Source organism: Heptranchias perlo, chromosome 3 (assembly GCF_035084215.1).
Source record: "Heptranchias perlo isolate sHepPer1 chromosome 3, sHepPer1.hap1, whole genome shotgun sequence".
Classification (NCBI taxonomy): Eukaryota; Metazoa; Chordata; class Chondrichthyes; order Hexanchiformes; family Hexanchidae; genus Heptranchias; species Heptranchias perlo.
In genome coordinates, this window is record NC_090327.1 from 91,401,323 (window position 1) to 91,413,999 (window position 12,677).

Genomic DNA, 12,677 nt, shown 5'->3' on the forward strand with positions numbered 1-12,677 from the left:
TGTCTATTTCTGTTTTAAATTTATCTAATGATGCAGCTTCCACAGCTTCCTGGGGCAGCAAATTCCACAGACCTACCACCCTCTGAGTGAAGAAGTTTCTCCTCATCTCAGTTTTGAAAGAGCAGCCCCTTATTCTAAGATTATGCCCCCTAGTTCTAGTTTCACCCATCCTTGAGAACATCCTTACCGCATCCACCCGTTCAAGCCCCTTCACAATCTTATATGTTTCAATAAGATCGCCTCTCATTCTTCTGAACTCCAATGAGTAGAGTCCCAATCTACTCAACCTCTCCTCATATGTCCACCCCCTCATCCCCGGGATTAACCGAGTGAACCTTCTTTGTACTGCCTCGAGAGCAAGTATGTCTTTTCTTAAGTGTGGACACCAAAAGTGTGGACACCTGCAGTATTCCAGGTGCGGTCTCACCAATACCTTATATAACTGCAGCAATACCTCCTTGTTTTTATATTCTATCCCCCTAGCAATAAAAGCCAACATTCCGTTGGCTTTCTTGATCACCTGCTGCACCTGCATACCAACTTTTTGATTTTCTTGCACTAGGACCCCCAGATCCCTTTGTACTGCAGTACTTTCCAATCTCTCACCATTAAGATAATAACTTGCTCTCTGATTTTTCCTGCCAAAGTGCATAACCTCACATTTTCCAATATTATATTGCATCTGCCAAATCTCCGCCCACTCACCCAGCCTGTCTGTATCCCCTTGCAGGTTTTTTATGTCCTCCTCACTCTCTACTTTCCCTCCCATCTTTGTATCATCTGCAAATTTTGATATGTTGCACTCGGTCCGCTCCTCCAAATCATTAATATAGATTGTAAAGAGTTGGGGACCCAGCACCGACCCCTGTGGAACACCACTGGCTACTGGTTGCCAGTCCGAGAATGAACCATTTATCCCAAATCTCTGCCTCCTGTTCGATAACCAATCCTCCACCAATGCCAGAATATTACCCCCAATCCTGTGATTTTTTACCTTAAGTAATAATCTTTTATGTGGCACCTTGTCGAATGCCTTCTGGAAGTCTAAATACACTATGTCCACTGGTTCCCCTTTATCCACCCTGTACGTTATATCCTCAAAGAACTCAAGCAAATTTGTCAGACATGACTTCCCCTTCATAAAGCCATGCTGACTTTGTCCTATTAAATTATGCTTATCTAAAGGTTCCGTTACTGTCTCCTTCATAATAGACTCCAAAATTTTACCCACCGCAGATGTTAGGCTAACTGGCCTATAATTTCCAGCCTTCTGCCTACTACCCTTTTTAAATAACGGTGTTACATTAGCAGTTTTCCAATCTGCCGGGACCTCTCCTGAGTCCAGGGAATTTTGGAAAACTATCACCAAAGCATCCACAATCCCTACTGCCACTTCCCTCAAGACCCTAGGATGTAAGCCATCAGGTCCAGGGGCTTTATCCGCTTTGAGTCCCATTATTTTACTGAGTACCATCTCCTGAGTGATTTTAATCGTATTTAGCTCCTCTCCCCGTAGAGCCCCCTGTTTGTCCAGTGTTGGGATATTCTTAGTGTCCTCTACCGTAAAGACTGAAACAAAATATTTGTTCAGCATTTTTGCCATCTCCATGTTTCCCACCATTAATTTCCCGGTCTCATCCTCTAAGGGACCTACGTTTGCCTTGGCCACCCTTTTTCTTTTTATATAACTATAGAAACTCTTGCTATCTGTTTTTATATTTTTTGCTAATTTCTTTTCATAATCTAACTTCCCTTTCTTAATCAATCCTTTCGTTACTTTTTGCTGTCTTTTGAAGACTTCCCAATCTTCTATCCTCCCACTAAGTTTGGCTACCTTATATGTCCTTGTTTTTTTCAGATACTATCCTTGATTTCTTTACTTAGCCACGGATGGCTGTCATTTCTTTTACACGCTATTTTCCTCAGTGGAATATATTTATTTTGAAAGTTGTAAAATAACTCCCTAAATGAACACCACTGTTCATGTACCGTCTTACCCTTTAATCTATTTTCCCAGTCCACTTTAATCAATTCCGCTCTCATACCATCATAGTCTCCTTTATTCAAGCTCAGTACGCTTGTTTGAGAATCAACCTTCTCACCCTTTATTTGGATATGGAATTCAACCATGTTGTGGTCGCTTGTTCCAAGGGGATCCTTAACTAGGACATTATTAATTAATCCTGACTCATTACACAGGACCAGGTCCAGGGTTGCCTCCCCCTTGTAGGATCAGTTACATACTGCTCAAGAAATCCATCCCTGATGCACTCAATGAACTCTTCCTCAAGGCTGCTCTGCCCAATTTGATTTGTCCAGTTAATATGATAGTTAAAATCCCCCATAATTATAGCTGTTCCCTTATTACATGCCCCGACTATTTCCTGATTAATACTTCTTCTAGCAGAGTTGCAACTATTAGGAGGCCTATATACTACGCCCACTAGTGTTTTTTTCCCCTTATTATTCCTTATCTCTACCCAAACTGTTTCATTATCTTGATGCTTTGTCCCAATATCATTTATCTGTATTACAGTGATTCCTTCCTTTATTAACATAGCCACCCCACCTCCCCTTCCTTCCTGCCTGTCCTTCCTGATTGTTAAATACCCTGGCACATTTAATTCCCAGTCGTTGTCACCCTGCAGCCATGTTTCTGTAATGGCCACAAGATCATACCCATACGTAGTTATTTGTGCCGTTAACTCGTCCATTTTGTTACGAATGCTACGTGCATTCAGATAAAGAACTTTCAAATCTGTTTTGTGACGCTTAGTTCCTGCTTTTTCCTTTTTTAACACTTTACCTATTACTCCATACCTTCTGTCCCTTCCTGTTATGCTTTCCTCTGTCTCCCTGCTCAGGTTCCCAACCCCCTGCCACTTTAGTTTAAACCCTCCCCAACAGCACTAGCAAACACTCCTCCTAGGACAGCAGTCCCGGCCCTGCCCAGGTGCAGACCGTCCGGTTTGTACTGGTTCCACCTCCCCCAGAACCGTTTCCAGTGTCCCAGTTTTAACCAAGCTTTTGACCATCACTCCTTCTTTGGATCAGCATTGAACTTATTTTCCCCTTACGCCTCTGTGAAGTGCACTGAAATTTTATTTCTCATAAAAGCACAATGTAAAGGAAAGTTGTTTTTGTTTCTTAACCGAGAAGTCTGGCAAACAACTGTCTTGCCATTTTTGCTATGCAGTTTTCAAATTAGCTGCTCGGATATATGCAAGAATTGAGTCAATTTCCAATTTTCTTCTCTCTGAGAAAGCATCTAGTCCGTATTTGTCACCACCCTTAGAAGGTGCAGCTAACTTTGAAAATCACTATATTGAGTATCGTGGAAAACAGACACCCAAAGAGCACTGAGGCACTAATCCACTGGACCACCCAATCATTGAACATTTTTCAACACATACTAGTTTCATTATGAACTTAATAACTTGGCTGCAGAAGTTTTTTTTTACATTACTTGGTTTCTTTCTTTATTTTGAATGAATTAATTGCACGCTCTCAAGAATTGTGATTCAAATAAATTGTTTGCACTGCCATGAGACATCTCACAAAGACATCTGTTTACTTCATAAAAATACCGTTTTGACCATGTGTGTCTTCATATTTCCTTTATCCAGAAGCAATATTATTCTCCACAATGTCAAAGCAGCACTCTGGAAGCATAAGCCTCACGAACATATACGGAACAATATTTGTTTTAAAAAAAATCTGAGGGAAAGGGGAGAGGGGATTTGATAGAAATGTTGGAACGTTATCTGATCTTTAGGTTTAAAAATGATCTCATGGTGAGTAAACTAGTCAAACAATCAAGAAGTAAGGCTATACTGGAACATTAGTAAATATGTAATGAGAACAAGTCTTACAGTGCATGAAGCCCACTTCTTCCAAAAGAGCAAGTAAAATCTGCACTATCACAGAGTTGCTCCAATTTATCTAACCACTGGAGGGACAACTTCCAAGGAAATAGTATTCTGTGAAGTTTCTTTTTGATCTCCAAAAGTAATCAAATCTTGGCATCAATCCAAGATTCTAAACTCTATCATGCAATTCTGATCAACTGCATTCCACAAAAGGCAGTTCAAGGGTCTCATAAGACCTAGATCCATAATGTTCTGCAGAATGTTTGATCATCCATTCATGTCTGATCTTGCATCATCATCATCCTGTTCTCAACTAAATATCTATATTGTTCTTCTTACAGCAGTTTTGGCACAATTAACTGCTTTTTTGGGTGTCTCTACTTCCCATACCTTTGAGGGGGAAAAAATCTGACCTCTACTTCCTCAAGGTTTGATTGTTTGCAATCATGGCTTCCAATTATGTACACAGTTTAATTTAAATATAAGAGTGCTTCCCTAATTTGCCAACACATGTAAAAGTTAAAATAAGTATGCAAGAAAGAGAAAATAGGAGATAGAGGAAATGGTGTCAAAATAGCTTTAGTTCTATTGTATCCAAATTTATGAAAAGTAGAATATTTTAGTAATGTGAAGTTAATATTAAAATAACAGAACTACTCCTGACATCTGGTGCAGGTTTAGTACTGTAGTATGGTTTGTCTCAGCATCTTGTTAGCAGAAAACATTTTAAAAATGGCCAACTCAGGGAGGGTGGAAATTCCTTGGAAAACTTGTGGCCTAAAGATTAAAGACTTATATCACGTCTCTTCTCTACATTATATTGCTCACAATCACAACAAAGTTACCTTTTATAATCGATGTTGGTATGTGTATACATCACATACTGTTGATAAAATGCAGGAGTAGGTAATTACCAATGAACCGCAGCAACTGTGCAGAATAAGAATACTTTCTATTCATCAGTACTGAAGAGATGTCAACGAAAGGAATGTACTTAGACAATAATTCTGCTAATATACATCAGTTAATGTAACCAGAAAATAGCATGACAAGCTAATTAAAACCTGGTTCAAATGTTACATCTGTGACTTAACATTTCAATCGAAGTATATAGTTCTGTTGTTCCTGATTAACTATTATTTTGCAGTCCACTGACCCACTGCAACCTGGTAGGAACTAAGTTCTCCTTTCTGAGTCATAGAAAATTCTGGTTCATTCCAGAGAACATCAAACTCAATAATTGCAGCAGATATAAATTGCTTCAATTCTTTCCTTCAAAATACATTTAATTCAAACATATACAAATAACTATTGGAAGATTGGTGACTTTTTTTTTTCAAAAAAGGCATTTTTTTTGGAAATAGAAAATTTATTTACTTACCATATCGATGGGGGCTCTGACCCTTCAATTTCTAAATAATCGTATTTTTCTTCGAGCTGAAAATCTGTAAAAATGAGTGAGATGCTATCTCCAGGCTCTGCAGCAATAGTCCAGGTGCAGTCTGCATTATTATAATACTCGCCAGGGAAGTTCGGACTGGAGATAATGCCACTGGATCCTTGCAGGGTTCCACCACAGCCATCTTCAACTGGTTGGGAAAAGAAAGTCATTTGTTAGTTTATAGTTCTGTCATACTACAACAACATGCACTTATATATAGCCTTTAACGTAGTAAAATATCTCAAAAGCGCTTCACAGGAGGGTAATCAGACGAAGAAATTGACTTCGAGGCAAAGAAGGAAACATCAGGACAGTTGACCTAAAGCTTGGTCAAAGAGGTAGGTTTTAAGGAGTGTCTTAAAGGGGGAGAGAGAGGTAGATAGGTTAAGGGGATGATTTCCAGAGCTTGGGATCCAGACAGCTGAAGGCACAGCCACCAATGGTGGGGCAAATGCCATGGAGGGATTTCAACACAAGGACGAGAATTTTAAAATAGAGGCCATGGTGGACCTGGAGCCAATGTCAGTCACTGAGCACAGGGGTGATGGGCGAACGGGATTTGGTGTAAGTTCAGAGACAGGCAGCAGAGTTTTGGATGAGCTTAAGTTTATGGAGGGTAGAAGATGGGAAGCCGGCCAGGAGAGCAAATGCAAAAGGTCATAATGAACAATGGGGTAGTTTCAAAGCAAAACTTGATAGTGATCTGCAAAAACTCACAGAAGTAGTTACAAGCACCCAATTAAAAAAATGCTTCCAATTTGTACTGAGACCTTTTGTGCAATCGGAATGTGATTTTCCTGTCGGCAGTATGTTTACCAACTGATTTTCAATGGGTTCATCTGGGGTCTGCTGCCTGAAGCTAGTTTCCACTTGGCACTAATGGCTGACTGCTCACATGAAGGGAACCGTGGTATTCTGGGATGAGCAGGTAGTGCCATTGTCTGGTCTTAATGTTGCCTATTTTAAACATCAGTGTTGATAAAGGGAAACTGAAAACTGCACTACATACATATTTATAACAAACAAGCTGTTCTTCTTTATCGCATGGTCAAATTGTATCCTCGTCAAGAAGGGTTAAACAGTAGTTCAGGGGGAAATATATCAAACTGTTTTAACTCTCTCATGTGCTCACATTTCACTACATAGCCTTTCTCTTTTTCCTTCACGATAAATCACCAGCCGAAAGGAAAATACCAGAAAACTAATAGTTAAACAATAAAGATGCAGATTCTATAAATGTGTAAACTTTAAGGGATACCAAATCTTTTAAATTACCTCACCACCCTGAACTAATGCAGATTGAACCCATACAATTGATACAATAAATAGCATAGACTTGTGCTCCAGAACTGGCTGCGGCTCTAGCCAAGCTGTTCCAGTACAGCTACAACACTGGCATCTACCTGACAATGTGGAAAATAGACCAGGTATGTCCTGTCCACAAAAAGCAGGACAAATCCAATCCAGCCAATTACCGCCCCATCAGCCTACTCTCAATCATCAGCAAAGTGATGGAAGGTGTCGTTGACAGTGCTATCAGGCGGCACTTACCCTCACCAATAACCTGCTCACCGATGCTCAGTTTGGGTTTCGCCAGGACCACTCGGCTCCAGACCTCATTACAGCCTTGGTCCAAACATGGACAAAAGAGCTGAATTGCAGAGGTGAGGTGAGAGTGACTGCTCTTGACATCAAGGCAGCATTTGACCAAGTGTGGCACCAAGGAGCCCTAGTAAAATTGAAGTCAATGGGAATCAGGGGGAAAACTCTCCAGTGGCTGGAGTCACACCTAGCACAAAGGAAGATGGTAGTGGTTGTTGGAGGCCAATCATCTCAGCCCCAGGGCATTGCTGCAGGAGTTCCTCAGGGCAGTGTCCAAGGCCCAACCATCTTCAGCTGCTTCATCAATGACCTTACCTCCATCATAAGGTCAGAAATGGGGATGTTCACTGATGATTGCAGTGTTCAGTTCCATTCGCAACCCCTCAGATAATGAAGCAGTCCGAGCCCGCAAGCAGCAAGACCTGGACAACATCCAGGCTTGGGCTCATAAGTGGCAAGTGACATTCGCGCCAAACAAGTGCCAGGAAATGACCATCTCCAACAAGAGAGAGTCTAACCACCTCCCCTTGACATTCAACGGCATTACCATTGCCGAATCCCCCATCATCAGCATCCTGGGGGTCACCATTGACCAGAAACTTAACTGGACCAGCCATATAAATACTGTGGCTACAAGAGCAGGTCAGAGGCTGGATATTCTGTGGCGAGTGACTCACCTCCTGACTCCCCAAAGCCTTTCCACCATCTACAAGGCACAAATCAGGAGTGTGATGGAATACTCTCCACTTGCCTAGATGAGTGCAGCTCCAACAACAGTCAAGAAGCTTGACACCATCCAGGACAAAGCAGCCCGCTTGAGTGGCATCCCATCCACCACCCTAAACATTCACTCCTTTCACCACCGGCGCAGAGTAGCTGCAGTGTGTACCATCCACAGGATGCACTGCAGCAACTCACCAAGGCTTCTTCGACAACACCTCCCAAACCCACGACCTCTACCACCTAGAAGGACAAGAGCAGGAGGTACATGGGAACAACACCACCTGCACGTTTCCCTCCAAGTCACACACCATCCCGACTTCCTTCATCGTCGCTGGGTCAAAATCCTGGAACTCCCTTCCTAACAGGGGGACAACCTTCACCACACGGACTGCAGCGGTTCAAGAAGGCGGCTCACCACCACCTTCTCAAGGGCAATTAGGGCTGGGCAATAAATGCCGCCCTCGCCAGCGACTCCCACATCCCATGAACGAATAAAAAAAAAAATTTTGGTTTGCCCTAATTAATTTAAATCATTTTCATGAAAAGAAATATAGAAAATTTAACCAGAGGAAAAGAATCCAAATAAATGAACAACAAACCTTATCTGAAGAAAAGATACTAATCAGTGGGATAGTAAGAACTGCTAAAGGGCTCGAAAGATCAGATGGAGCAAGAAAGCTGAACTGGAAATGGAGGGATATGTATGCTTGCAAGACATTTTTAAGCTCAGCAAAGTTAGAACATATTTCACTGCAGATGGGATGGGATGAGAAGTGAAATTTTACAACCTTGATTAGATTGTCCTCCACTGAAAGAAAATCGGGCAGGGTGTAAAACGGGCTGCCATTTCACGATCGCCTGCTTACTGCTGAAGACCAATGTCGCCCCCTTTATTTTAGATCAGCAGAAGCTAATTCCAGATTTTTCGCATAATGTGCCTACATGAAGGTATGTTATGGTTATTACCCGTTATTTGACATTATTTCAGACACAGTGATACCCAGAAAAATGATGGGAACAAATTAGCAACAAGTTCTTTCAGACCTCACTAAAAACAAATCACGGCAGAAACTTGCTTATGACTTACGCATTTCAAAGTCACTAGATACGTTGGAGCCAAAATTGCTTCGGACGTTGGTCCTGTTGCAGTTTAAGGGGTCAATGGGAGAGCACCGAATATGTCTGTAACAGGCGGCACAAACACAACTATGAGTGCATCTCTGATGCCCACTTGTTCCATGCAGCTGGAAAATCCAGCACTTGCCTGTCACTGGGGGAGGGGAGATACCCAGGTCCCACTCAGCCTTCTATTTAAACAAACTGCCCACCTTCTTTGGAGGCACTTTCTGCTTTCCTTGAATGTGTTAATTAGGGTGGCTTAAGTCTGTTGAAGGACTGCTGTGCCAAATTGGGCTGCCCTGAGTGGAGAAAGCTGCCCTGTGGCCTCGCAAGCTGCCACCACTGAAAATGTAAGTAATTTTTTTTTTACTTTTAATGTGGAGCCAGGAGGAGCAAGAACCGAAAACAGACCTAGACGAAAAATCTACCCCTTATTCTATCCACACAAGTTATGTTTATGTACAAGCAGAACCAACAAACGGTTGGTGACTTTTCTATTAAACCCTTTTAGAAATGTAGTACTTTCCAGATTGGAATGAGTGATTCCAAATACAGAGTGGGTACAGAGATTACAAGCAGGAACTATCATGCATAATTGACAAAAGAAACCCTTTCATTTAAAGAGACAGCTGTAGTGGTTCAGGTCTTGTGAATTTTAATTGATCAAGTCGGTTTCGAACCAACCCAATAATAACAGGCAATGAAGGTTATAAGTTGAATATTTTAATATTCTATTTGTACAGTACTATTAAAGTCATTGCTTGCTTGAAATAATTTTTATAGACTAACTATTTTTTATAACTCAAACCTATTTGTGTAGAAGTAGTGCAGTCACCCAATTATACCCATTGAATGCATGCTGCACAAAATTGGTTATTGGAAAATAGTTGCAGGCTCCATTGTATTCAACAGTCAATATTCAATATTCAAAATATCCCTGTACTACACAAAGTCCCATTCTTTCACCATTGCCTTTCAGTTTTCATGTATCATTCTTCAATTAAGCTGCACAAGTCATGTATTAGTGCTCTATTCTCATCATCTAGTTATTTTTACAATTGATGTAATTTAGAAGTTTCTTTAAATAGCAATGAACTATGATTGAAACTTAATTTCTTTATATAATGCATATTATTGCATAAAAAAGTGGATATTCATATTAGTATTGATAAATAAAATGCATATATAAATCAAACTACCACAGCACATTAGACTAAGGCATCAATAGTTATTCTTAGTGATGTAAAAGCAATATATCAATGCTAGTGCTTATTCTGTAGAAATTCTGCTCTTCCATTGAACAATAATCTGACCTTCAGTAGGAAGGATGATCATCTATTGCTGCCAAATCATTGATAGAACCACTGAAATAATGAGCTATAAACAAAATTCTAATTCCAAGTGGAACCGATAATAAATCTTTATTATTAAAACATTGAATGGATCACACCATCAGAGTATGAAATATACCCGTTCTTCATGGACAGTGCCTCAGTTCACATTAGGTGTCATTTTTATTACAAGTCATAATGGAATGGAGTCTATAATAGAATTTTGCATTTGCATTAATTGCTGATGGAATTCAGTAGAAACTTTAGATAATCAATGTGATAGTGGATTTTACAAACAAATTTGAAATCTTGGTCCAATTGAAGGTAAATTTGTCTCCAAAGGGAATGCTTTTTGTGAAAAATAAAGCCACTTTTTGAAAGGGTTATTTGTTCCACTTGATCGCATTCGTCAGCGATAGTACTTCATTTTGATAGGGTTCAGTTTGTCTTGACAAGAAGAGGTGATTTAGACAAGGTCACCTTTTCAATCTATGGTTATGTTCTTTATTTTCTACATTTATAAGCACATTCCAATTTATTTGGTAAACACTACTTGTAAATCTAATATATGAGTCAGGTAGATGCTCAATTCTCCAAATTACATCCAATATTTGTAGTTTAAAATAAGCATTTATAACATTCAAACCGTTCATAGAGGTCTGATTCAGAACCCCCCCACTTAAAATTATAACCATGTTATTTCGTAACATACAGCAAAACTTATAAATGTTCAGCAATTTAAAAGGGCATAGGCTCCACATGCCTGTCTCTGCTTGAAAGATGAGTGCCATCCATCCAGCTTCCCACCATGTGCCCTCATCTCCTTCCCAGAAACACATGTACCCATCTATTCAGCCACTCATTCACCCCCAAATTCTACTCTGGAGCTCATTATCTTTACCAAAGATGGGCAATAACCCAAAGAACCAGCTTCACATATCTATTCCTTCCAGGCAAAGCCTATTTTTGTTAAACTTCCTTTTGCGTACCTTTGACTCTCATTCAGATCATTAAGAAGAAAGGTTCAACAGAAGTTTCTAATAGGAGGGAGAATGGTTGAGTTGATGTTGGATGGAATTGTAAGAGTATAACATGGAAGCTATGTCATTATTAAACTTGTCAATGTCCATGAATTGAACCTTAAATCTCAGAATCTACATGGTCAACAGAGAGACTAAAATGTGTCTTTCAAATGTACAGTTGGATTACATGTGTTATTCTGAAAGTGCTCCTAAGCAGCTTCAATCTGCTATGGAAATCTCAATATAATTGTTGTTGATGGCAACTTACTTACAAGCTAATGGTCTTACTCATCTCTTCAATTGTCTTTCTTTTTTCAGATTAAGTAACATTTTTCAGAATCTACATCTCCAAATGTCACTTTGTTTTTTTTAAAGGGATAACTACTACTGATCCTCTGCTGCAACACTGCTTCACTTTCTATAATTTTAGAGGAGATTGTGAATTACAGTATGTTAATGATAATCTATTAAATAGCTGAAAGTACACAGTAAGGAGGGGGACAAGTGAAGTGGACCCAGGAAAATGTGGCCAACCACTGGTTTACCTCTATTTACTACCCTTCTGTAGAACCTTTCATACAAAGTAGACTTTCCAAATGGGACATCAGATGGCCACATCAAGAGAAAAAATTCGCTTGGAAAATTCTCACTCTCTACATCTTAAGATGTTAAAATAAGAATCTAACCAGCTAATAATAAAATAGTACGTATGTGCACACTTCCTGTTTGTTCATCACACTGCCTGTGTCATACTTCATGGGCTCAATTTTGAAATGGCAGCGGGTTGGCAGCCTAATTGACTGGCTGGCTGCCGACAGGAGCTGCTACGCCGGGCGGTGGGGGGGAGTGGGGAGAGAAAGAGAGGGAGAGGCGTCATCTGGCACTGGAACAGAGAGGGGGGAGTGTGGAAGATCGGGGGGGGAGCGTGGAAGATCGGGGGGGGAGCGTGGAAGATCGGGGGGGGAGCGTGGAAGATCGGGGGGGGGAGCGTGGAAGATCGGAGGGGGGAGCGTGGAAGATCGGAGGGGGAGCGTGGAAGATCGGGGGGGGAGCGTGGAAGATCGGGGGGGAGCGTGGAAGATCGGGGGGGGAGCGTGGAAGATCGGGGGGGGAGCGTGGAAGATCGGGGGGGGAGCGTGGAAGATCGGGGGGGGAGCGTGGAAGATCGGGGGGAGCGTGGAAGATCGGGGGGAGCGTGGAAGATCGGGGGGGGGAGCGTGGAAGATCGGGGGGGGGAGCGTGGAAGATCGGGGGGGGGAGCGTGGAAGATCGGGGGGGAGCGTGGAAGATCGGGGGGAGCGTGGAAGATCGGGGGGAGCGTGGAAGATCGGGGGGGGAGCGTGGAAGATCGGGGGAGCGTGGAAGATCGGGGGGAGCGTGGAAGATCGGGGGGGGAGCGTGGAAGATCGGGGGGGGAGCGTGGAAGATCGGGGGGGAGCGTGGAAGATCGGGGGGGAGCGTGGAAGATCGGGGGGGAGCCTGGAAGATCGGGGGGGGAGCGTGGAAGATCGGGGGGGGAGCGTGGAAGATCGGGGGGGGGAGAGTGGAAGATCAGGGGGAGCGTGGAAGA

General features: G+C 41.8%; 1 protein-coding gene across 1 annotated transcript in view; it reads right to left on the reverse strand.

Moving 5' to 3' along the window:
* The window catches only part of csmd3b (CUB and Sushi multiple domains 3b), a 1,733,930-nt gene that overhangs the window by 896,720 nt on the left and 824,533 nt on the right, over nt 1-12,677 (reverse strand). Inside the window, exon 5 of the mRNA XM_067976258.1 lies at nt 5,251-5,458. Coding sequence (XP_067832359.1) covers nt 5,251-5,458 — 208 coding nt within the window. The remainder of the gene's footprint in view (nt 1-5,250; nt 5,459-12,677) is intronic.